The sequence below is a fragment of the Xylaria bambusicola genome (genome assembly GCF_022495145.1).
Source record: "Xylaria bambusicola strain CBS 139988 unplaced genomic scaffold F5B22scaffold_77, whole genome shotgun sequence".
Classification (NCBI taxonomy): Eukaryota; Fungi; Ascomycota; class Sordariomycetes; order Xylariales; family Xylariaceae; genus Xylaria; species Xylaria bambusicola.
This window is the reverse complement of record NW_025953630.1, coordinates 157,904-180,036: the sequence shown is the minus strand read 5'-3', so window position 1 is coordinate 180,036 and position 22,133 is coordinate 157,904. Positions and strand designations below refer to the sequence as shown.

General features: G+C 49.4%; 9 protein-coding genes across 9 annotated transcripts; 6 read left to right on the top strand and 3 right to left on the bottom strand.

The window, feature by feature from the left end:
- Nucleotides 1-523: 523 nt before the first annotated feature.
- Nucleotides 524-1,771, top strand: F5B22DRAFT_661798 (uncharacterized protein; the record flags this gene model as incomplete). The annotated part of the gene is made up of 1 exon (XM_047980388.1): nucleotides 524-1,771. The coding sequence occupies exon 1, from the start codon at nucleotides 644-646 to the stop codon at nucleotides 1,769-1,771; it is 1,128 nt and encodes a 375-aa protein (XP_047825475.1). The 5' UTR covers nucleotides 524-643.
- Nucleotides 1,772-2,090: 319 nt separating this feature from the next.
- On the bottom strand, nucleotides 2,091-2,839 carry F5B22DRAFT_651977 (uncharacterized protein; the record flags this gene model as incomplete). The annotated part of the gene is made up of 2 exons (XM_047979542.1): nucleotides 2,091-2,536; nucleotides 2,611-2,839. The coding sequence occupies 2 exons, from the start codon at nucleotides 2,837-2,839 to the stop codon at nucleotides 2,091-2,093; spliced, it is 675 nt and encodes a 224-aa protein (XP_047825474.1).
- An 806-nt stretch (nucleotides 2,840-3,645) lies between these two features.
- Nucleotides 3,646-4,798, bottom strand: F5B22DRAFT_534645 (uncharacterized protein). The gene is made up of 3 exons (XM_047972773.1): nucleotides 4,200-4,798; nucleotides 3,975-4,043; nucleotides 3,646-3,861 (listed from the first exon to the last, which is right to left on the bottom strand). Exons 1-2 carry the CDS (start codon nucleotides 4,652-4,654, stop codon nucleotides 4,031-4,033), a joined length of 468 nt encoding a protein of 155 aa, XP_047825473.1. The 5' UTR covers nucleotides 4,655-4,798; the 3' UTR covers nucleotides 3,646-3,861; nucleotides 3,975-4,030.
- Nucleotides 4,799-5,323: 525 nt separating this feature from the next.
- Nucleotides 5,324-6,147, bottom strand: F5B22DRAFT_534423 (uncharacterized protein). Its single transcript, XM_047972770.1, has 2 exons — nucleotides 5,845-6,147; nucleotides 5,324-5,786 (listed from the first exon to the last, which is right to left on the bottom strand). Exons 1-2 carry the CDS (start codon nucleotides 6,037-6,039, stop codon nucleotides 5,376-5,378), a joined length of 606 nt encoding a protein of 201 aa, XP_047825472.1. The 5' UTR covers nucleotides 6,040-6,147; the 3' UTR covers nucleotides 5,324-5,375.
- Nucleotides 6,148-6,537: 390 nt separating this feature from the next.
- On the top strand, nucleotides 6,538-7,455 carry F5B22DRAFT_534464 (uncharacterized protein). Its single transcript, XM_047972771.1, has one exon. The coding sequence runs from the start codon at nucleotides 6,637-6,639 to the stop codon at nucleotides 7,267-7,269; it is 633 nt and encodes a 210-aa protein (XP_047825471.1). The 5' UTR covers nucleotides 6,538-6,636; the 3' UTR covers nucleotides 7,270-7,455.
- Nucleotides 7,456-8,654: 1,199 nt separating this feature from the next.
- On the top strand, nucleotides 8,655-11,094 carry F5B22DRAFT_534610 (uncharacterized protein). Its single transcript, XM_047972772.1, has 2 exons — nucleotides 8,655-9,150; nucleotides 9,568-11,094. Exons 1-2 carry the CDS (start codon nucleotides 8,933-8,935, stop codon nucleotides 10,892-10,894), a joined length of 1,545 nt encoding a protein of 514 aa, XP_047825470.1. The 5' UTR covers nucleotides 8,655-8,932; the 3' UTR covers nucleotides 10,895-11,094.
- A 1,500-nt stretch (nucleotides 11,095-12,594) lies between these two features.
- F5B22DRAFT_661795 (uncharacterized protein) lies at nucleotides 12,595-16,965 on the top strand (the record flags this gene model as incomplete). The annotated part of the gene is made up of 2 exons (XM_047980387.1): nucleotides 12,595-15,957; nucleotides 16,063-16,965. 2 exons carry the CDS (start codon nucleotides 12,595-12,597, stop codon nucleotides 16,588-16,590), a joined length of 3,891 nt encoding a protein of 1,296 aa, XP_047825469.1. The 3' UTR covers nucleotides 16,591-16,965.
- Nucleotides 16,966-17,481: 516 nt separating this feature from the next.
- F5B22DRAFT_640086 (uncharacterized protein) lies at nucleotides 17,482-19,589 on the top strand (the record flags this gene model as incomplete). Its single annotated transcript, XM_047977808.1, has 5 exons — nucleotides 17,482-17,523; nucleotides 17,596-17,744; nucleotides 17,811-17,912; nucleotides 17,988-18,430; nucleotides 18,499-19,589. 5 exons carry the CDS (start codon nucleotides 17,482-17,484, stop codon nucleotides 19,587-19,589), a joined length of 1,827 nt encoding a protein of 608 aa, XP_047825468.1.
- An 839-nt stretch (nucleotides 19,590-20,428) lies between these two features.
- Nucleotides 20,429-20,806, top strand: F5B22DRAFT_651970 (uncharacterized protein; the record flags this gene model as incomplete). Its single annotated transcript, XM_047979541.1, has 1 exon — nucleotides 20,429-20,806. The coding sequence occupies one exon, from the start codon at nucleotides 20,429-20,431 to the stop codon at nucleotides 20,804-20,806; it is 378 nt and encodes a 125-aa protein (XP_047825467.1).
- Between the last annotated feature and the right edge of the window lie 1,327 nt (nucleotides 20,807-22,133).

Here is a 22,133-nt window from a genome sequence, read left to right as displayed (position 1 = left end):
AAAAATAAAAATAAAGAAATATATTTATTTATAAAAATAAAAGTTAAAAAAATTAAAAAATAGGTAATTAATATTAAAAGCCTTTTAATAAAAATAATTTTATTACTATATTAAGGTTAAAAAAGGAAAAGGAAAAACTAACATTAAAAAGGTTAACAATATATTAAAAGATATATAATAAATAAATAGCTTTAAAGTTATTAAATACTTAAATATATAAATAAAAATATTCCTTTAATTATTACTTATTTTTTATATATTTATAATCTTATTATTAAGTTATATTAAATAGTACTATTTATAGGTTACCTTTTATTAATGCCTTAAGGGTAAGGTATTTATAGGAGGGTATACTTTATTAAGAAATATTATAATATTAGGGTAAAAGTTACTTTAAAGGGTAAGGATAGTATAAAAGTTAGCTATATAAAGGTATTTAAGCTCCCTTTTTATATTTAAGGAGTTAAGAATTAATAATATTAAGCCCTTACCTATACTTTTAATTTATCTACTTCCTACGTACTACCTATTGGTGATCTAGCCTCACTCCGGGATAAACCTCCATGACAGGACAGATCAAACTATCACGGCTCTTATAAAATTGCTCGAAGACCAAAACAGCATCATTGCAGAATCGGCTGAGATGACTTTACTCAGACAAGCAAATTTGAACGGTGATGTTACTACAGCTCTTGTGGGATTGCTTAAAACCGGGCACAGTAAGACCCGATCTTACGCAGTGAAAGTTTTGAGGGAGCAACCGAACTTGTTAGATGACAACGTCAAAGATTTGATACACATGCTGAGAGACGCGCAGCTGGATGAAAATATTCGAAACGACATATCTCCGATCTTAATACGTCAAGCCAAACTCTCAGCCAACAACGTTGCAGCTCTCTTAGCAATCTTCAAAGCTGCAAGTCCACACTTGCAAGTTCCTATTAGTCTGATCCTAGGAAAGCCTTCGAATTCTTTGTCTCCATTGGTTATTTTAGATCTTGAAAGACTTCTTAGGAGCTCAAGGGAGAGTGATCAAATTGCTGCCGCGAAGGCGTTGTGCGGACAATCGAATTTGCCAGATGATGATATCAAAGTTCTTATGACGCTTCTACGCTCCCAAAATTCGGAGGTCCTATCCACTGCGGCTATATTACTTGGGAATCAAACAAATTTACATGATGAGGCTATTATGAGCCTCGTTTCAACAATGGAATATCCAAGGGGGGACGCATCATATGAAGCCTTCAGGGCCCTGAGGAATAGGACCGATTTGCCAGATAGCATCACTACTGCTCTTATCAAGCTCTTTGTACATAAAAGTGATGCTGTCCGATCTTTGGCTGCTGGTGTCATGGAAATCCAGTCCCAGGTATCTCGCAAGGTCGCCAAATTACTCCTGTCATTGCTCAGAAGCGCGGATGGTACGGAATATTTTTCTTGTGCTGGAACAATGGGAGGCCGCCCTGTTTTCTTGGACAAAGTTCTCGACGCCTTAGGGCTACCGTTGCAACCAAGAAGATCAGCAACCGCGAGTACTCTTGGCCCGAGCCTCGAAGATATAGAAACGCTCTATACCAGCTTCTTCTACCGTAGTTTTAATGAGCAATTCTGGGTGCAAGTCAATAACGACGGAATCTTAAGCCTTCATCAACCAAGTGGAACGCGGGTAGCTTCTATTCCAAACCTAACACCAGATATTGTTCTGGGCTGGCGAAGAAAACTGGCAGACTCTGTGGCGAAAAAGGCTGGATCACAGAAGTATAGCTTGTAGTTGCATTAGCCTACTTGATTTTCACCGAAATGTAGAACATCGGGATATGTTCTTACGGTTCCATAAAAGAATACCCGACCAAACTACCTGAAATCAAAATACATGCGCACATAGCATTGTAGGAGAACATAGCTTGCATTCCTGCTCTCTCTTAGAGAAGCAAGCAAGCATCTCATGAAACCCGAAGTCAACACAGAAACTTTTAAATCAACAAATAGCCCTCCAGACGAGAGTGGCTAGTATTCCTTCCAACCTCACAGCTCCATCACCCCAGAAAGATCCTCACCAATCCTCCTCAGACTTTTAGTGTAGTACTTAATTAAGAGTCTTGTGCCTCAACTTGCGGCTGGGCTTGCTGAGTCTCTCGGTTTTGCTGAGATTGTTGACCCTGCTGTTGCTGGGCTCTCTGCTGCTGAGCTTGCTGCTGTCGTCGGCGATAGTTGTCAGCCCAGAAGACAAACTCATCCTGGATTCGTACAGAGTTGACCCCACTGCGGAGCTCAATGCCCTGATCCTCGTTGAATCGTCGTCTGGTGGCATTGGCTCGGTTGGACTTGTAGAAATGGTAGATGAAGAAGACGGAGGTACACAACCAGAACACGACGACTACGCCGAGGATGCTGGTCATCACGTTGAACTGGTAGTTGCTGAAGACTTCGCGCTCAATGGCTGCGACGGCCACGGGGTCTGGGTGGGGGCAGATAGAGATGTTCATTGTGGGCTTTGGGGGCTGGATAAGGGTGTTGGAAAAGGCTTTGTTGTGATCTTTGAGAAGATTCTACTTTATGTCAGACATGGAGTCAGTGAGCACAGACTGACACAGCATAGATGCAACTCACAACAGATGATTGTGTTCTTTCTGGTGCTGTTCTTGAAGACTTGGAGTGTGTTGTAGAAGGCTTTGATGGATAGAGTCTGAAAATATTGGGAAGGACCTTCTTGGTCAGAGTTAACTTGATGTGTTCGTTTATGTGAGAACTGGTCGCCTCGGACGCCATCCACGTCCACATTGCCAACGTCAACAAAGTGAGTGTTGTATGAGAGAAGTACACGTACTTTGCCGTACATCTCGGCGCAGGGTTTGGCAAGTCCACTTACTGATCACACGAAAGGGGTTGCTGCACCAGTTCTTTATAGCAAGTGTAGTGTATCCATCCTAACATGAAGAGCTACATCAATAATCATAATCCCAAGATGATATAGTTAAGAACTAGGTACGCATGGTGCTTGTGATTGATTTGATTATCAGTCTTGAAGAATTTTTTTCCTTGGGCTTTCATCAGGAAGTTAAGTAGGGGTCAGGTTCTTGCCTTTATGTCCTGTTAAAGCAGACTTAGTGTAGAGCCATATGCCCGTCATTTCCTCCCGGACAGAGAGAGGCATTTCAGATTACATATATGACTCATGGTGATTTCCTGTTTAGCAGTTACCTTGTTGTGTACGCCAAAGTACCACTACTTTTCCGGACTTGACACTCTATCATATGGAGAGGGTACACCCAAAAGTAAACGATGGTAGGAGGAGAGACTTGTATTTTGGGAAGGTGCCTAGCTGTCAGTTCCATGTAGATCTTGCGAACCTTCGATATTCAGAAATAGTACATATCTCTACAATATCTGTTAGGTAGTGCTCTCCATGCTGTGATTTGCCAATTGTGTATTGAGAATCGTGCTGCGAGGTACGTATGCCACGTACAGTATAAGTCGAAGGTTGATCTTTAGTACATATGAGAGTAACTTGTATCTCATCTAGTATCTGACCGAAGCAAGAAGGAGGATTGTAGGAGAATGATTTAAGGTATCCAGCGCGTGCGCAGTCTGCAGGATGGAATTGGGCATATTACTTTTTTCACAAGGCAGCAGCAATATTGATACATCAGGACAGTGATTGAATTACTCTTATTAAAATTGTTTTATACGATGATATTATGGCTTTGATCCGGAAAGCATTGAAAATATGTCCCTCGTCGTTGATATCATAGTCCCCTTATAATTCCTAACGCCATGATATATATATCAATAATACACCGACCCTCTGAAGCCCGAGAAAAATGAATGTAGACCGGCTCAATCACATTGTTCTTTTAGTTCCTGAAAATATTAGCTATGTTCAATTGACGTCAAACTATGTGTAGGGGTAATTATACAGAACAGGGGACGAAGAAGGGAAGGGGCACGAGGCGAAACAAGAGAGGTGACTTTACCTCTTGTGATGATCTATATAGGTGCGCTATCTCGCAAACAAATGAAAACGAAACGTTTACATGCCGTCCCTTGAAGCGCATCAGAATACCGCTGTGAAAACAAGATGGGAAGCACATCGCTGATGATATCTAGAATACAAAGTAGAGGAGGAACGTAATCGCTATCATATACGTAGAATGAAAACTGAAGATGAGAAAGTTCAAGTAGTAGAAAGGGATACTCACAACAACGCTAGCGTCAAATCACCGTGGATTCTCGCCTTAAGAGTGACTTCGACCTCGAGGTTGAGATCGAGCCTCAGCTTGAGCGTGTCGCTCTTGCCACTGTCACCACCGCCGCCACCCAGGGCACCCCCGAGGGCATTGCCAGTTACATTGCCCAGAGTGCCCTGGGCGCTGTTCACGAGGTTATTGGCTGTCTCGCCGACGTTGCCAACAGGTAGCATGTCGCCAGCGCCGCCGGCAAGGGGCAGACCACCAAGGGGTCCGCCGCCCTGGCTTTGCTGTTGCGTCTGCTGGCGCCGTCTGGGCTGCGGTGCCTCGTAGTCTTCTTCGCTGTCGTATTCTTCTTTTATTGAAGGCTGGGCCGCGGGGACCTGGGAGCGGTTGCGGCGTGAGCGACGGCCGCCTCGCGACCTGCTCTTGCTCTGGCTTTGGCCACTTGGACTCGTTGAAGACATTATAATAGTATCTAATTGTTCTGTATGAATATGGATGTAGAAGGTGAGGTGAACTAACTTCGACTAAGTGTAAGACGGATGGAGAGAATCCAACAGAACGGTTAGACTAGAAGGGAATATAAGGGATTAAGGGATTCAACGCGTTTAACACTAAAAGCCTGCTTAGTATCCTGTTTCTTATTCTACTTTAGAGAGTCGACGTCAGTGTAATTGTAGGTTTCCGAGAGCGGGGCAATAGGTATCCATGGCCCCTTGCCTTAACATAGTTTTGGCATAACGTCAGAGGTGATGCCACATAGATCTGCGGTGCTAGGGTGGTGGTGTAAGTCTAGCCTGTTATTTCACACTCCACACCCTCCTTTACGCGAATACCCTTGTATGATTCTGAGGCCATTGCACGATTCTATGTACACGATGTACTAAGTGGTAAGCCTATGAAATTGGTGTGGAAGGCTCCGAGGTGGCTTGACGTAAAGCCACAGACGGCATGGAGATCGCTCGCTCAAAAGCCGATACGAGGCGCGTTTGCGGTCAGCTGTTAACAGGACTTGTTCACCGAAAGTACTTTGCATGTAGTTCTCGGTCCAAATGTCCGGTACTGATATCCTTGGCCATCTGTATGAGATGGGATGTCGAGATGCACATTCTACATATTCTGCACATGCAAAGTTTGCTGCATCGAAGGCTACTTTTTAAATATTATGTTTAGTTTGAACTACTTCTAGTCCCTAGTCAATCGACTAGATACGCCTAGCTGTAATTCTCGATGTAGTTCAATCTCTACTACATCGCGAGGTGCCATTACCTCATCTAGGTCGCCGTTTTTGTCATAATAAACACACCAAGACTGGTCATCGTTCTGAACTGCGACGAAGTATTTCTCGCCCTCGAGAATCAAATATTCCTCGTCTTCTGTCCAGCTCCAAGGCCCTATAACATGACCCACGGTATCCTTTCTTGCACCGTGAAGTAGTAACCCCGTATCTTTATCAGCGTAGATCCAGTTGAGCATAGGCGGATCAGCGGCAATGGGCGCAACTAGACCCTGATGCTCTTCCGGACACGGATAGCCAAAATAGAAACCGTTGAACCGGAACCCCTCTACGGGGCATTCTGGGTGATCTAAGTAGAGCTTCCACGGTGTTAGTTTAGTTGATTCTGCGAATGAGACAAACGTTTTACGCCCTTACCTTATTGTCTTTAAATACTACATACGCGGTCTGTGGCGGTGCGACTCCATCGTGAGAGAACTTTGCAGTAAGGTTAAATTTGATCCTCTCTTTCGCTTGCTGGTTCTGTTTCTTTTGGGCATCGATGGCCTCGGCCACACCAATGACAGTTGGAATTGCACCAACCGTCAGTAGACCGAGAGTCGAAAGTGCCATGAGGTAAGTGGAATCTCGCGTGATGTGCGGGTCAAACTGCGGAACAACCCCACCGGGACTTGAAAGTGACTTCGTACGACTTCGTAAACTATCAGAGAGCAACAAGAGACAAGCTGACGGCTTCGGGCGGGAAAATGTTAGAATGTGGTAGGAAACAGGCCTCGAGCCCTGGAGCTGATCACCGACAGATTAGACATAATCGAGAAAAGCAGCCGACATGGCGCACCTCTGGGCAAGGTTCTGGCCATGTCTTGTCACATATATGACCTCATTGAGGGCAGGGGTAATGGATTTAGACCGCACAGTAACCGCAGAATTGGGGAGACAGAATCATGTGAATGGCTGGGTGATTGACTGGGGTTTCCCGTATAACAAGGATTATCATGCTCGAGACGGATAATCAGCACTGCCCACTTGGAGTTTTCAGGAATTGCGTCATGTGGGCAGATGAGTTCCTCAGCACTGTTACCCCAGATAATTGAATAAAATTAATCGTCGTTGCTGCCAAGTTAGGTAAAAAGAAAAGACCCTTCAACGGCGAAATACATTGCTAGCTCAACATTAGTCGATCGTTGATCGCTACATCGCATTACCAATATGCCTTCAGATTCTGAAGCTGAGACTCGCCAGCCGAGCAATGAGCAGCAAAACAACGAAGAGCAACAGGAGGAAAACAACGACGTCTCCGAGCAATCCGAACAAGAAAACGCAGCGGATGATCGTGACGACCAGACTGGTAGCGAGGCAGAGGACAATAAACAGAACGAACAGAAACCCATAGAGCCGGAAAAGCAACCGACACCAGCCAAAAAGGAGACGAAGCCCGCAAAAGAAGCACGGGAAGAATCCGAGACGGGTTCGCGCCGAACACGACGTCGTCGCAACCGACCATCGTGGATCGAGTCGGATAAGGAGAACGCACCAGCCAAGCAGATGACGGTTCGACAGCAACAGCAGCAGCAACAACAATGGCAATTACAACAACAGCAACAATACCAACGGCAGCAGATGCAGATGCAACAACAGCAGCAGCAGCAATCGCAGTCGAAGGACGGCGGGAAGAACCCGCTCAAGCTACACCTTGATCTGAATCTTGAGGTCGAAGTCACCCTCAAGGCTAGGATTCATGGCGACTTGACTCTGTCGCTTTTGTATGTACTCCCCAATCTCGAATCCAAACACCATTTCCTTGCACACATGGTAAGAGTAGCAGCGCATCAATTGCGATGATGCACTCCCACTCTATATTCTCTGCAAGTTCACTAGCCTTGTTTGTTCTGGAATAACCCCAAACTAACTGTCAGTAAAGCGACACGTCGTAAAGAGCAGGGTTGAGGCACACGGCATAGGCAAACAGGCATTGAGAGGCACTGGGTGTCTCCCTTTACTCTTCTTCATTTTGTTTTGTCCGACTTTGGCCTTATCAATTTTAATCACGCGCCTGTCCATGTTTGCCAGACCCGGCGTTGGGGTATCAGGAAATTCGAGGCCAGAAGGGCCTCCCTCGGCATATGGAGCGTCTCACGATTTTGTGAAAAAATAATATATATACACTCGAGGCATTGCAGCTTGACGGTCCTCGGATTAGCATGTCTCGGGTTTATGCTGTGCTGGGTGCTTGTCTTGTCGCTTAGGCAGGTAGCCGACGCATCCTGCAATTGCGCTGATTTGGGTGTTCATCCGCGCTATTTAATAATTAGATTAAGCCTAGTCAGTGGAAGCCTTCCAATATTGGGTAGAAATTCATACAAAGCATCATAAAAATGTTACCGTTTTTCCAATCATGATATTCACACCAGGAGTATTGTATTCCTTCCATCAATTCGAACCGACGCGTCTATACTCGATCTACCTGATAGAGCAGATAGAGGTAACGTACGTGTGGGTGGCGTCTCCTTGCACTACCAGTACCATTCGTAGAAGACGGTGGAACGCTGGTCACACGAGAAGCAACCGATCGACTTACGGGTATGATTGGTTCGTTCATTTTATAACGCCATCATCAGTGCAGACAGAGTAACAGCGTAGTAGGGTAACAAATCAGAGAATAGCCAAGACGGTCGCACGTGTGTCGAGCGCACTGCAGCGATTCTAGGAGACCTGATAGGGCAAGCACAGACGACATTCGAAGTTATCAGCGATGTCGACGGCGCCAATACCAATAGCCTATATACATAGAGTAGCTGTCAGCGACGACGAAACTGGCGATATGCGTTCGTTCCGATCACCGATGAGAAAGCCAGCATGAATTGTGTGGTAGACAAGCTGGCCGCATTGGTCGAGATGCTGCTGCGCATCCCTGCTGGGTGGTCTGTCTAGGACAGGGATTCGACTCATCTCTATCAACCCCTCTCCGACTTTCCCTCAATGCACTCACTCCTTACTTGCTGTACTTGCCCATCTACATAACAAACTTAGTGGACGGGCAAGCTGGTGTAGTGGTAACACTGGTAAGAAATAGGTAATCCTTACCACTAATAAACGGCCTGTTAAGGTAGGTAACCTGCCCAGGTGCCTAAGGAAGTAGGAATAGGGGATATAACTGCTATGAGGACTGCTATGGGTCTACTCCGTACGCTACAGCAGTTACCCATAGGCCATGACGCAATTGATCTCGCATCGAAACGTCCCTCTGCCGGGCCGTGACGCTTTTCGCTCCTTCAAACGGGGTGCACCTCAGGAATTCGGCTTAGAGGCTTAGAGGACCCCAGAGAGTATGACACCATGACAAGACTGGGCTAGCTGATGAAGCCATAGCTTTGCTTTCATTCAGCTTAGCCGTCACAGCTTTTAACTATTAACTGGGACATTCGGCCGTACCTATCGACCTGACCCCATCCTGACCCATCCACGCGAACCTTATAACACCATAGAAAGCCCCGTGCTGATCTTCATGAACCATATTGCAGCGCGCGAGCTGGATCGCATACATAATATACTCCTAGCCATCTATTTTGCCATCTTTCTTCTCAGCCGTGCGAACCAAATCCGCTATCTCGTAGAAGCCATGGCAGACACACTAGTTCCCCAGACTCCGCCCAAGAAGCTCTTCAAACCTGCGACCAAAACGAAGACCCCAACGCGAATGAAACCATCCCCTCAATCCCAACAGCAGCAACAGTCGCAAACTGGCTCTCCACAACAAAAGACGCCCAAGGATACACCGCGCTCGGCGCTTTCGCAAGAACCAAGCCTCGATAATGTTGTGAAGTCTACGAACCTCGCGCCCCTCACCAACGGCCCCGCTGCTTCAGACAAGGCCTCTGATCATGGGGGTGGTTCTGACACCACCGGGGAGACCCCTGTTGGCTTGGTCGACAACTACATCCTCACCCCCACCGATGACACTGTGAGCCGAAGCACAGACGCTCGGTCTCCCATCTCTAGGGAAGCCTCGCAAAACAATAACCAAGTCTCGAGCTTCAAGGACAAGATAGCTCGTGCTAGGGAATCAGCAAAGGGCTCTGTCAATGGCTTAGCCAAGACCTTGACTGGCCAGTCCACCGAGACTTCAGAAACTACGGACAGCAGCGCCCAGTCTGAAACCAGCAACCCCACCCATGGCTTTAACTCCCCCATCGACATAGCCAAGTATTTTAAGGACCAGGGCAACCCCGAGATGAGCAGTTTTGTAACATCTTTGATGGACAGCCATTCCTCCGAGTCTAGCGAAAATACTCCCAAGGTCACCAAGTCTCCCGCCGGTGAGGAGCAGAGTTCAAACAATCAAACCAACGACAACGACAATACTGGTGACCAGAAGAACTTGGGAGAGTCGGACCAAGCGCCTTCTAAAGACAAGCTAGAAGCAGCGCCCGCTAGTGTTTCCAAGACGGCCGACGGAACATTCAGAGACACCGAACGCGACAACGAACGCGACACCTCAGCAGCCCAACCTACCAACAAAATGGGGGATCCAAACGTCGCCAACATCTCGAAGGCAGCCCAGCCCGCTGTGCCAGGCGCAAAATCGGACAATAAAGCTTCCTCGCAACGCCCTCAGATTAATGGGGATGGTCAAGAAAAAGATTCACACGTAATTGATAACATGGGCCGACCAGCGCACGTGGAGCGCCGCATTGAGATCCCACTGCAGCGACAAAGCAAAGATGGAAATGGTTCAAAGCTAGCTGAGGCGCAAAAGTCCAAGACTGGTTCCAAAGATCTGGGAGACTTTGAAGACCTCCCCAGCACCAACGATCTTCCAGACATCCCTAATGAAGACTCTCCAGACCCTCCTGAGGAAATACTAGACCCATCGGTACATTCCACAGAGGCGGCAAACATCACGCCAATCCCCAAAATACCAAAGATTCCTCACATTGACTCTTTGGCGCCTTTTAACCTGCAGCGTCTTGCTGAAGGATTGGCGGGCCATGAAATTGACGATGTCGGTAACATTGTGGATGAATCAGGTGAGGTGCTCGGCCATGCGACCGGAGACTTACCCGCAATGGTGGGTAAGAAGGTCTCAGAAAATGGTGAAGTTTACGGCGACGATGGAGAGATCGTGGGCTACGTGTCTGATAATTTCATTAACCCACCGTCTCCCACTGAGATCCCCGGCGATGTCATAGGCGGCCTTCGAGTAGACCATAAGGGCAACATTCTTGACCAAGACGGTAATATTATCGGCAAGTTCAATCGGCCACTAGGCAACAATAACTCTTCATCGAAACCTTCCCACAAAAATGATTCGGAAGGAAAACCGAAAGAAGAGCAGAAGCCCAAAGTGAATGCGCAGAATGGCGGTAGCCCTTCAGACCTGTTTTTGGACGTCAAGTCTACTAATGATGGGATACAATTAACGATACGCATTCCAACCACTTTTTCACGGCCGTCTCCTGAATCATAGAGTTCGGGAACGGAATCATGTGCTATTATTTACGCTATCTAAGAATCATGGGGGTTGAAGTTGAAGGATCTAACGGCTGATAATTTGTATAATTTGTATGAGAACCAAGAGCTAAGATAATGAAAAGTACATAATACGGAAATTCACGATCGTGTAATTTGTGTATATAGCGATTGATCAATCAATATCGTGACAAACGATGGAACTCTAGGAGGCATTCCTTCAGCATCTTCACATCTGGGACTTCGCGGGCCCGGAGCCACAACGTGGGCACGCCAGGGGGTTAGCAATCAATGCGCCAAATTTGAATATGTTGTGATAACAGCTTGCTTCAGCCTCCTAGCTCTCATTGTCTCCGACACTAACCTCTTTATGACGTGGATTTGACGTCGAGCCGTGGATGTGTGGCTTGATACCTGGCTTGTTTTCGCCACAGCTGGACTGGCCAGAGCAAAAAAACCGGTTGAGGATCTCGTGGAGAGCTGACGGAGAGCTGACTAGGGTGACGTTAGCTGCGTATCACTTCCCCACCAGAATCATGCCGCACCCGACAACTGCAAGGATCACGCCAGTGGAACGTGTGAACAGCAAAGGTTAGCGACAGGAATCTACACCGGGCTGTGACTAAAGCTTCACTGCAGCGCACTACGCTCCGCTCTGCAAACACGCCCGGGGCACTACCGGCACAAGGGGAATACCAAGACGGCGCCACGATCCCACTAAACCGACGATCCAACGGCGCTGGACCAACCCAGGCAGCTCGTGAAACATCCTTGGCAAGTTGTGGCTGTCATAGTGTGCGTGGCTGACGACGACATAGACTGCATGCTAACCACTTGGTAGTGAGTCTACGTTGTGTAATGTCAGGAACTTGGAAGTAGCAGCATCTTACCCCAGCAACACCATATCATTACTCGTCGAGGCTGAGATGGCCGATACAGATCGAGATCCAGGGCAGACCAGGGAAACACACACACAGCGTAGTGTACACCGAGCCGTGAACCGTAGAGCCGGATGTTACGCGGAAATTCTTTGTTTCTCCTAGGGTTTTCTTAGTTTCTCGAAGCTAACAGCATGGCAACCTTTCTAGCTCACTGCCCTATGTTAGGCATGGATATGCCAAGTAGCTGTCACAACTGTAACTAAGTAACAACTTAACGGCTCTAGAAGCCGTTGGGTACCCTCGTGGCATGTCCCACGCCCCCTCGAATCAACATGCCTGCACAACCTGACAGAAGTAGCCCTATGTGTGGCTTGAACCAGGAGTGATAGGCAAGGATTCCTGCGGCAGCGGTTTGTGAATGACGTTCTAGCCTATGTATCTCGAACACCTACCAGACCACCATGACGTCGAGGAACCTGTACGAAGGGTTCAAGGCTGTGGGGAGTTGTTAGCAGATGGATATTGCTATGATTTAAGTGCACTCCTCCGCCAACAAGTGACGTAACTCGAGGCATCACTCGTCATGAGGAGACTCCAATAAATTGACTTTTAAGTATTTATCGAACCCGCGGATCTATCAGTCTGCGGTAATCTTAACTCATAATCTATGTTTAATCCCCATCAACAAGAGAAATCTCAATCTCAATCCCAATCCCAATATCCCAAACCGACTAATACACAACTAATTCATTCCCAATCATATACGTACGAATTCTCAACAGACAAGAACCTAGCCGCCATTATACACCCCGCCGCCATGTCAGGAATCGCAGACTCGGCCAAGAACCTGACCAGCCCACAGGGCAAGGCCGCCTCACAATCAGAGCAGACAGAGAAAGCTCCCCAAACCCCACTGAACCAATCAGCCCCGAGATCCATACCAGATGTCTCTGAATCGAATCTGGGGGAGGAGAGCGGCGACAACGAAGGCGAGATGGTGCCCGCAGCCGGCCGCATCAACGATAAAGGAGAAGTAATCGACGACGACGGAAACACCATCGGCAAAGTAACGGACGGAGAAGCATCTAAATTCAACGGCTACATCGTCACACAAGAAGGGGATATCCTCGACGACGACGGCGGCGTCGTCGGCAAAGCACAGCCCCTGGACGATGTAGCCTCCGATCTAAACTATACCACACGCTCCGCCAAGGACACCGTAACAGGTGAAGGCGACGAGGAACAGCAAGAAGGAGAAGGCGGCATTGGCGGCGGTCTCGGAAGCGCGTTAGGGGGCGTCGCTAACACCGCGGGCTCTGCTGTCGGTGGAGCTACTGGCGCCGTTGGTGATGTTGCCAAGGGCACCACTGGGGCTGTTGGTGACACCGTTAAGGGCGCTGCTGATACCGCTGGTGAGGCCACCGGAACCCAGGACGCGACTGGAGCCGTTGGTGATACTGCCAAGGGTGTCACGGATACTGCTGGTGATGCGGTCGAGGGCGCCACAGATGCCGTTGGAGATACCGCTGAAGGTGCAACTGGCGCTGTTGGAGACGCTGCACAAGGCGCGACGGAAGGTGTTGAAGGAGCTGCTCAAGATACTACGAGCAAAGCCGGAGGCGCTGCCCAGGATGCGACTGGCGATGTCGAAGGCATCGCGCAAGATGCCACCGGCGAAGCTGGGGATGCTGTCGAAGATGCTCAAGATAATGTTGAGGGTGCTGCTCAGGACGCAACAGGCGAAGATGTCCAAGAGGCGACAGGCGCTGTTGATGATGCTGCCGAGCGCGCAACAGGAGCTGCTCAAGAGGCAGCTGAAGGCGCTCCTTCAGCTGACCTTGGCTCCAAGGCACAAGGACTGACTGAACAGGCCCCCATCCCTGAGGCCGACCTCCCAAACATCCCTTCATTGCCACCTTCAGTCAGAAATAGAGTCATTGCTCTATTTGACGGCCCTTTCACCATTGCAGACGGCGGAAAGGTCAAAGACCAATCTGGCCAGGTGTTGGGCAAACTGTCAGCTGGCTCTGATATTCAGGATCTCGTCGGTAAGAATGTCAAGGGTATCGATGAAGAAGGAAACCTACTAGGCGAGAACGACACAGTTCTCGGCAAGATCGACATTGCACCAGAGGGATCCATGGCTGAAAAGGTCAAGAAAGATGTCCCCGAGGCAGCAGACCGATTGAATGCCCTAGAGGAGGTTCATAAGGCAGCACCCATTCAAATCCCATCTTTCGCACCCTCAGTTGCCGATAAGGTCATCGCCATGTTCCAGAGCCCTTTCAACATCAACGAGAACGGCCAGGTGACCGACCAGAATGGCAGAATTCTGGGTAAGCTGGCTGAAGGACAGGACTACCACAGCCTAATCGGCAAGGATATTAAGGGCATCAATGAGCACGGTCAACTTCTAGGAGACAACGATACTGAACTCGGAAAGGTCAACCTCGTGCCTGAAGGCAGCATCGTTGAACGCATCAAGGATGAAGTTCCAGATGCTGCTGGGCGCCTAGATGCCATCGACGCCGCCAAGGAACAGGCTCAAGGTGGCGAGGGTGAACTCCCCGATATCTCTATCCTTGAAGGTCTCAAAATCAACAAGATGGGCAATGTCATTGACCGAGACGGCAATGTTGTCGGCAAGGTAAAGGAAGGTTCAGACTTGAAGAAGATGGTTGGCCGGATGCCCGACAAGAGCGGCAAAGTCTGGGATGACCGCGGTAATGTCATCGGCGAGGTCGAGGTCCTACCAGAGCCCGAAAAGAGCGAACCTTCTGGTCCTTTCGAGGACTTCCCTGACGCGACTGTCGACAAGAACGGCAAGGTCATTTTCGAGGGTCGCCAGGTCGGCGTTGTTGTCGGCGATGACTGGCAGAACCTCATCGGAAAGAAGGTCGATGCCGATGGTGACATTCTAGATAAGAATGGCAACGTCATTGGCCACGCTGAGCGCCAGGAAGAGGAAGAGCCACAAGAGCCTGAAGAGGCGCCCATTGACTACTCCGTCCTCAAGGACAAGAAGGTCAACAAGCTCGGCAACGTCGTCGATGACAAGGGTCAAGTCTGGGGCCAAGTAGTGCAAGGTATCGTCAAACACCTGGCCGGTAAGAGGGTCGGCGACAACGGCGAGATCTTCAACGACGCCGGAAAGGTCATCGGCAAAGCCGAGCCCATCCCAGACAGCGAGCGCGAGGAAGCCGAGGAGCCCTCACCATTCGAAGACTTCCCCGGTGCTACCGTCGGCGACGACGGCGCTGTTTTGTTCAACGGCGAGCAGGTCGGTATCGTGGTCGAGGGTGATATCAAGAAGCTCAAGGGCAAGCAAGTCGATGCCGACGGCGATATCCTAGACCGCGCCGGTAACAAGCTAGGCCGCGCTGAACGCTGGGAGCCTGAACCTGAACCCGAAGAGGAGCAGATCGACATGTCTTCCCTCGCAGGCAAGCGCATCAACAAAGCCGGAAACGCCGTTGACTCGCACGGCGATATTTACGGTCGCGTTATCGAGGGCGCGTTACCCCGCCTTATCGGAAAGATGTGCGACAAGAACGGCTTCATCCGCAACGAGGCCGGCGACGTCATCGGCAAGTGCGAGCTCGTCCCTGAGGCTGAGCGCGAAGGCATGAAGGAGGGTCCCTTCGCCGAACTCGAGGGATGCGTCGTCACGAAAGAGGGCAAAGTCACCTCCGCCAACGGCCAAGTCGTCGGCCGCCTCGTCTCCGGCGACCCACATGTCCTAGCGGGCCGTCCAGTCGACGCCGACGGCGACATCCTCGACAAGAACGGCAACGTCCTCGGCCACGCCGAGCGGTGGGAGGAGCCCGAGGTCGAGAAGGACGTCAGCCCCATGTCCGGCCGCAAGGTCAACCGCGAGGGCAACGTCGTCGGCGAGGACGGCGACATCATCGGCAAGCTTACGTCCGGCGAGCTGAGCGAGTGCGCGGGCAAGAAGATCGACGACGACGCCGACGTGATCGATCAGAAGGGCAATGTCCTCGGCCACTGCTCGCTGCTCAGCGAGATCCCCGACGAGCCTGAGCCCGAGCCCGAGGAGACCGAGGAAGAGCGCCAGGCACGTCTGCAGCGGGAGCAGGATGCTAAGATCGCGGGCCAGATCGCGTACTGCATTGAACAATCGCTTGATAAGATCAAGCCTATCTGCCGTATGATCGCAGAGGTAAGCATCATAATCTATCTATCCATCTCTCCTTTCTTCCTTTACCCTCCCAACCCCTAAACTACTCAACTCTTACCTACATGATTCTAACAAACCCTATCACAGGCCATCAACATCGAAGAAGCCAAATCCGAAGAAGACCGCGACGAAGAAGAGCTCGTGAACAAAGTGCGCCCACTCATCGAAGAAGGCGGCAAGATCCTGACGGAAGCCAACGGCGTGATCCGCGGCCTGGACCCAGACGGCCGAATCTCCGCCCAAGCCAAGCACCGCTCGGCCGGGCACGAAGCCACGCCCGAGGAATACCATCTCGCCGAGCTCCTGAAGGAACTCACAGGGACCGTGACGGAGACCATCGAGAACGCGAAGCGCAAGCTCGAGAACCTGCCCAAGGCGAAGAAGAAGATCAACCCCCTCTGGGGCCTCCTCTCCGAGCCCCTGTTCCAGATCATCGCCGCCGTCGGATTATTGCTCAGCGGCGTGCTGGGGCTCGTGGGCAAGTTGCTGAACGGGCTCGGCCTGGGCAATCTCGTGGGGAACTTGTTGGGCGGTCTGGGAATTAGTAAGGTCCTTGACGGGCTTGGACTGGGCACCGTCTTGAGTCCTATTACGGGCGGTAGCAAGAAGAAATAGAGGCGTGATTTTCTTCACGGGAATGAGTACGCTTTGCGCTTAATACTTCTTACGAATTTTTGGGATGTTTACTTCTACTTGGGATATTAATGTCAGATGGGGGTTTTCTTACATATTTTCTTCTGGGAATCTGGGATTGGAAATTCAAAATAGTTACGGGTTTTACGAGTTATATGATGTACTGTCATGTATAGGTTTCATTTCATCTATCTATTTCCTTTTGTCAAAGTCAGAATTTCATTACATACTGTACTATAATCAATGTATCTAGTATTCATCAAAATTTCCTCTTATGTTCAAAGACATCATCCAAATTATCGCCTAGTGATCTCACGATGGTATCCCACGATGATAACGAGCCCGCACACATCTACCCTCGCATTTTCTTAGCGTAGCTTCTATCACATGTTCGGTTCGACGCTTTTGATAGGCTTCAAATTCGGCCAGAGAGAGCTAAACCGAGAGAGTTTAACGCGGATTCGCAAAATCAAGGATACCACGACTATGTAGAGGGCGAATTAGTGACACAACTAATGACGTGGAATGACGTACGTGGATGTTCGTGGAGGAGGGAGGGACGGAGGGTGGCGCGTAGACGCGGCGGTAACACCAAGTTTCCAGTGACATTAAGATGGCCTGCATTATGTGACTAGCTACCCATCTACATAGCATACCTATGATCTACGTAGCTAGGTTTTAAGTACAGTAGATACTCTACTTAGATATCGGCAGTATTTGAGATCGTCGTATTCTTATCTATTATGCTTTGTATCCCTCCTCCCTACCTAAGTATATTTAGTACATACACTCCTAGATTCACCAGCCACTCCTTACCTATCTGATACCGGTGTTAGGTCTCTGGTGGAAGACTGATTACAAGAGATAATCAGAATGCCACGAACGCTCTTGTTGTGCTTCTTGCACGGCTTCAAGGTACTTACTTACCATTCATTTTCATTCTCATTCCGACGATTGTGGGAGCTTAGCGTTGGCTAACAGTTTTAGGGAAACGATGACACCTTTCGCACCTTCCCAGAGGACCTCAAGGCGCAGGTTGCGAAGCAGTTACCTGAGGACAATGTAGAAGCCATCGTCTACCCGAAGTACGAGACGAAAGGCGAGCTGGGTCAATGCTCGGCTTCATTTCTTGAATGGTGAGTTGCCGCTTATCCACATCTATGTTCTTCAGTAACCCGCAATCCGACTAACAATTTGATTAGGCTGAAAGAGAGAGTGATGGAAGTACGCAAAGCACACTGTGAGAAACCATGGCCTCCTCACGATCGAGAAGTCGGCGTAGTCCTTGTTGCGCACTCAATGGGGTAAGATAATTCAAATAATGGAGACTAAGTGAACGCAGCTTTCCCATGTCAAGTATTCTAACAAATAAAACCTAGGGGCTTCGTAGCATCAGACACGCTGTTTCTCATACTAAACGAGCGTCTCGCCGCTGAAAAGGACAAGGAAGCAACAGACCAGCCCATCTTCCCCCTGATTCAAGGCATTCTGACGTTCGACACGCCTTTCAACGGCCTTGCGCGGTCAATGTTCGTCTACGGGGCTTTCTCAAATTACCAGAAAGTGAGCAGTGTCTTCAATGTCATGACGGCACTGTCGGCGGCACCAGCTGCTTTAGGGAAGTCAGCGTTCAGAAAGACTACGGCGAGTCTGCCGTCGAGGGGCTCTTCTAACCCTGCGTGGCAGGGATGGCAACTGGTCGCTGTTCGGACTGGCACTGTTGGCGCCATTGCTGCGGGTGGAGTCGCGGCGTATATGCATCGACAGCAGATCATGGACGGCATGCGGAGTATGCGTAATCTCAATAAGGAATCAGTCAAGGGTGCGTCATTCCTAAACTTATCATTGAAATTAGGAGTGATGAGATTCAATAGCTAATCTCTAATGCAGAAGGGTATCAGCAAGGGGTTGATACAATCAGCCAGGGGCTGGCGTATATCAACCGCGGGAACGTCGGGAGATCTTTTGAGTACATGTCAGATCACTTTACGTTCGTGGGCGCACTTTTAAAGCAACAAGAACTCGCCCAGCGATTGGAGCGTATGGCACTCCTCAAGGGCATAGGGATTCACGATTTCTACACCTCCCTTGGTGAAAACGGTTACTGGAGTGGTGGCTATTTCGTCCCGGAGCGCACATTCTGCGCCATCCCATCCACAGACCATCAGGCGTACCACCTCTTCTCACGGCGTGTCATCAAAAAGGTGGATGATGAGATCCAGGGACACATGAGCATGTTCATCCGAGATAAGAACGACGAGTATGAACAGATGACACAAGAAGCTAGCAATCTCGTTACTCGGTGGTTTAAGGACGACTCTCCTATCGAAGATGATCCTAAGTTCATCGAATCGCCTCCGGAGCCCGTAGAACAGCCGGTTACCACAACTTCAGATGGCCAAGAGGTTCCAAAGACAGAAGGCTTAACCAATGGTCCTGACGAAGTGGGAGACACACTAACGGGCGGTGAAGAAGACGACATTGAGATTCTTGATGAATCGCCTCTCGACATCACTGCGGCAGCGGCAGCCATTCCCCTGCCCGATGATGACGAGGACCTCGAGGTTCCGCCAGACACGAAAGAAGCCCAACGCAGCACTTACATGCGGTATCTAATGGGCGTCGCGCAGCAAGCCGGAACCGGTGTGATATCGTATGTACCAACTAAGATGCCAGAGATGCCGTCGGGGCCAAGCTTCAAGTCATTTGTACCGCGATCTATGCCACAGTTACCGCAAATGCCCTCTATTCCTAGGCCTGGTGTCGGTATGTTCAGTAGGAAGCAACAAGAGGATACGGATAATGCGGGTGAAAACGCTGAAGGAGAAGCTAAGACCAGCAACGCGGATCCGGCCGCAACAGATGCCTCGGGCATTTCTAAGACGAACAGCGATGCTCAACTCCCCACAGATGCAGATCTGAGGAGTGAGCAACATCAAGATATGAAAGGCCAAAAATCGCCGTCATTAGCCGCCTCTTAGCGAGCGGGTGGATGCCGAGTCATTTAGCTTGCTCTTCAATCTAATTTTCCGGCGTTCCATGATTTCAGCGGGGATCTCGTAGCTTACATTGGGAGTTGCTAGGAAAGTTAATGGGGGTGTTGGACGTGGAATGGAGTTGTCATGGTATAAAGGATTCGTCACGTTTGTGATAACGCCACTGCACTGTTACTAAATAGAACTCTTACACTCGATATTCACGTCTCATGATATGCCACTCAGTCAATTTGCTTGTTGATCCAAGAAATCGTGAGCCGAGATACTCGTATCGAACTTCTGGAAGGACGCTCAGCTAGTCGTCATCTAAAAACCCGTAGCCAAGCATCATCTGGCATGTGGTACTGACTTCAGGCCTACGTCAGACTACCAGGGGTTGGTAGCTTGATGAAACCAGCAAAATTTCTCCGGTTGGGCCAGCGGTCGGTAGAATCTCTGTATGGGATGGCAACCTAATCACGATAGAGTTTGCCGGCTCGCCTGAAGTCGCAAAACCTCGAGCTTTCTCTGCATCTAGTTCATACGAGCTCTGTGCTAGTGTGAAGCATTGAGAGCATCATCCCAGCATCAGTAGTGGCCTGGTGACTCCATGACGTTTAGATTATGTCGTCACTGCGCGTCAGCGAATGGGATTCCAACGTTCTTCGTTTTGCCTCTGAAGTACTGGGGTGTTGTGTTGTATAACAACGCTGATGGTCACAGCGCGTTTTCCAATCAAAGCGCAATCGATTATCATCCCTCCAAGCCAAAGTGATAATAATCTCGTTTCTTTCGAGATAGGCCAATATTCGCTCTCCTACAATATCCATTATATATCATCAGTCATGGCAGACAAATCAAACAAGGGCCAGCCTCAGGAAGGACTCCTAGGTGGACTCGTCGGCGGTGTTAATAACATCCTATCAGGTGGCGACAAGGCTCAAGGTCAAGGGGGCCTCATGGGCGGACTGAACAGCACTGTCGGGAAGACTACCGAGGGCGTCGGCGATACTCTCAACGCAACAACCGAAGGAGTGGGAAATGTCGCGGGCTCGACGACCAAGGGTCTCAGTAACACTGTGAGGTCAACAACGCAAGGCGTGAGCAATGTTGCTGGCTCTGCCACCGAGGGCGTCGGTAATACAGCCGGTAGTGCTACGGGTATGGTCGATGACACTGTCAAGGGCGTGACGGGTTCGAACAAACAACAGCAGCGCGGCTGAGGGTTGACGCAAGCAATGGTGTACGGTGTGAAACCTGGAGTGTATTGATAGGACTGATACAGGCGTTATTCGGAACCATATGGTGGAGTTGCTTGAGGTTACAAATTGGGGCAGTTTTACGATGGGGGGTTCATCATGTATTCAGTTGATGCTGCACTTTTTCGAAAGACGAGCCACTCTTCCATTCTTTATGGCGATAATGTCAATAATATTCTGGTGACTTTGTTTCCATCTCTCTGCTTGGGAAAATGATGAAATCACGTGGCGTTTCGGGAGAGATCCGAGGCATGACCTTCACCCCAATTGTTAGCACTACTGGCGCTCCAGCATAGAAATCGTCCCATCATCGTCTTATACAGATGACACCACAATTTCGCGTATCTCAGGCTCACTTGACTTTGCATGAGATGCAAGGTCCCGCCAATGCCGCTACAGATCATAAAGATCCCGCACAGTCGGGATTGCCTCCCGCTCACACTCTTCTTTGAGTCTGATGATGATCAGTGAGTAATATGTGCTCTTCATGAACCGCATGTATCTGACGCCCGCCAACCCCCACTTCGCTGCAAATACCTACGCTAATTACAACACTGTTCTATGCAGAGAGTAGCGTTGGAGAAGGGGAAGCGGGGTTGTTCACATCCAGGGCAGAGCTTCAACTTAGTAAGTACCGTAGGTACATAGTAGGACTTCCCAGCAAGACTGCTACCGGCTAGTTTGGATGATAGTTAATGAGAATTGGATTTCCTCTGTCAAATATTTCTGTGTTGAGCGCTGGTCTTGGAATTATGGCCCCAGTCACATCTTGGTGAGCAAGCCCCGTTTCACCAATTACGAGATAGACGATTCTGGACGATTGCTGTGAGAGAGAGCTGCGCCTCTCACCAAGCGTATTAGTGTTGCCCTTGTTTCCATGCAGCGAGCCAATAGTAGGTGTGGCAGGTGTACCCTTTGCAGTTTGCTTTGCTTTTATGGTTTGGGTTTCCTGGAACTGCCACGCTCCAATGTAAGGTGCCGTGTACCGTGATTGGTCAAGTCTCACTCGTTGAGGGCGTCAGCTAGTCATGGTGTCTGCCATGGTTATGAGTAGGAGAGTTCGTTTGTCCGCATTGTTTGAGCGCGTGACTGGCTCTGATTCGATGCGTTTGAAACAAAGCGTTCAATGCTTCAACACACTGTTCCGTTTCTCTGCGTCTTGATTCGTTCCATGAGCAGGGCATGGGCTGTCGGAGCTGCTCGGGGGGGGGGGGGGGGGGGGGGGATGTGGCGATTTTAATGTGCCCAAAATTGTATGGTTTAACTGGGGGGGTAGCCAGGCAAAAGAGAC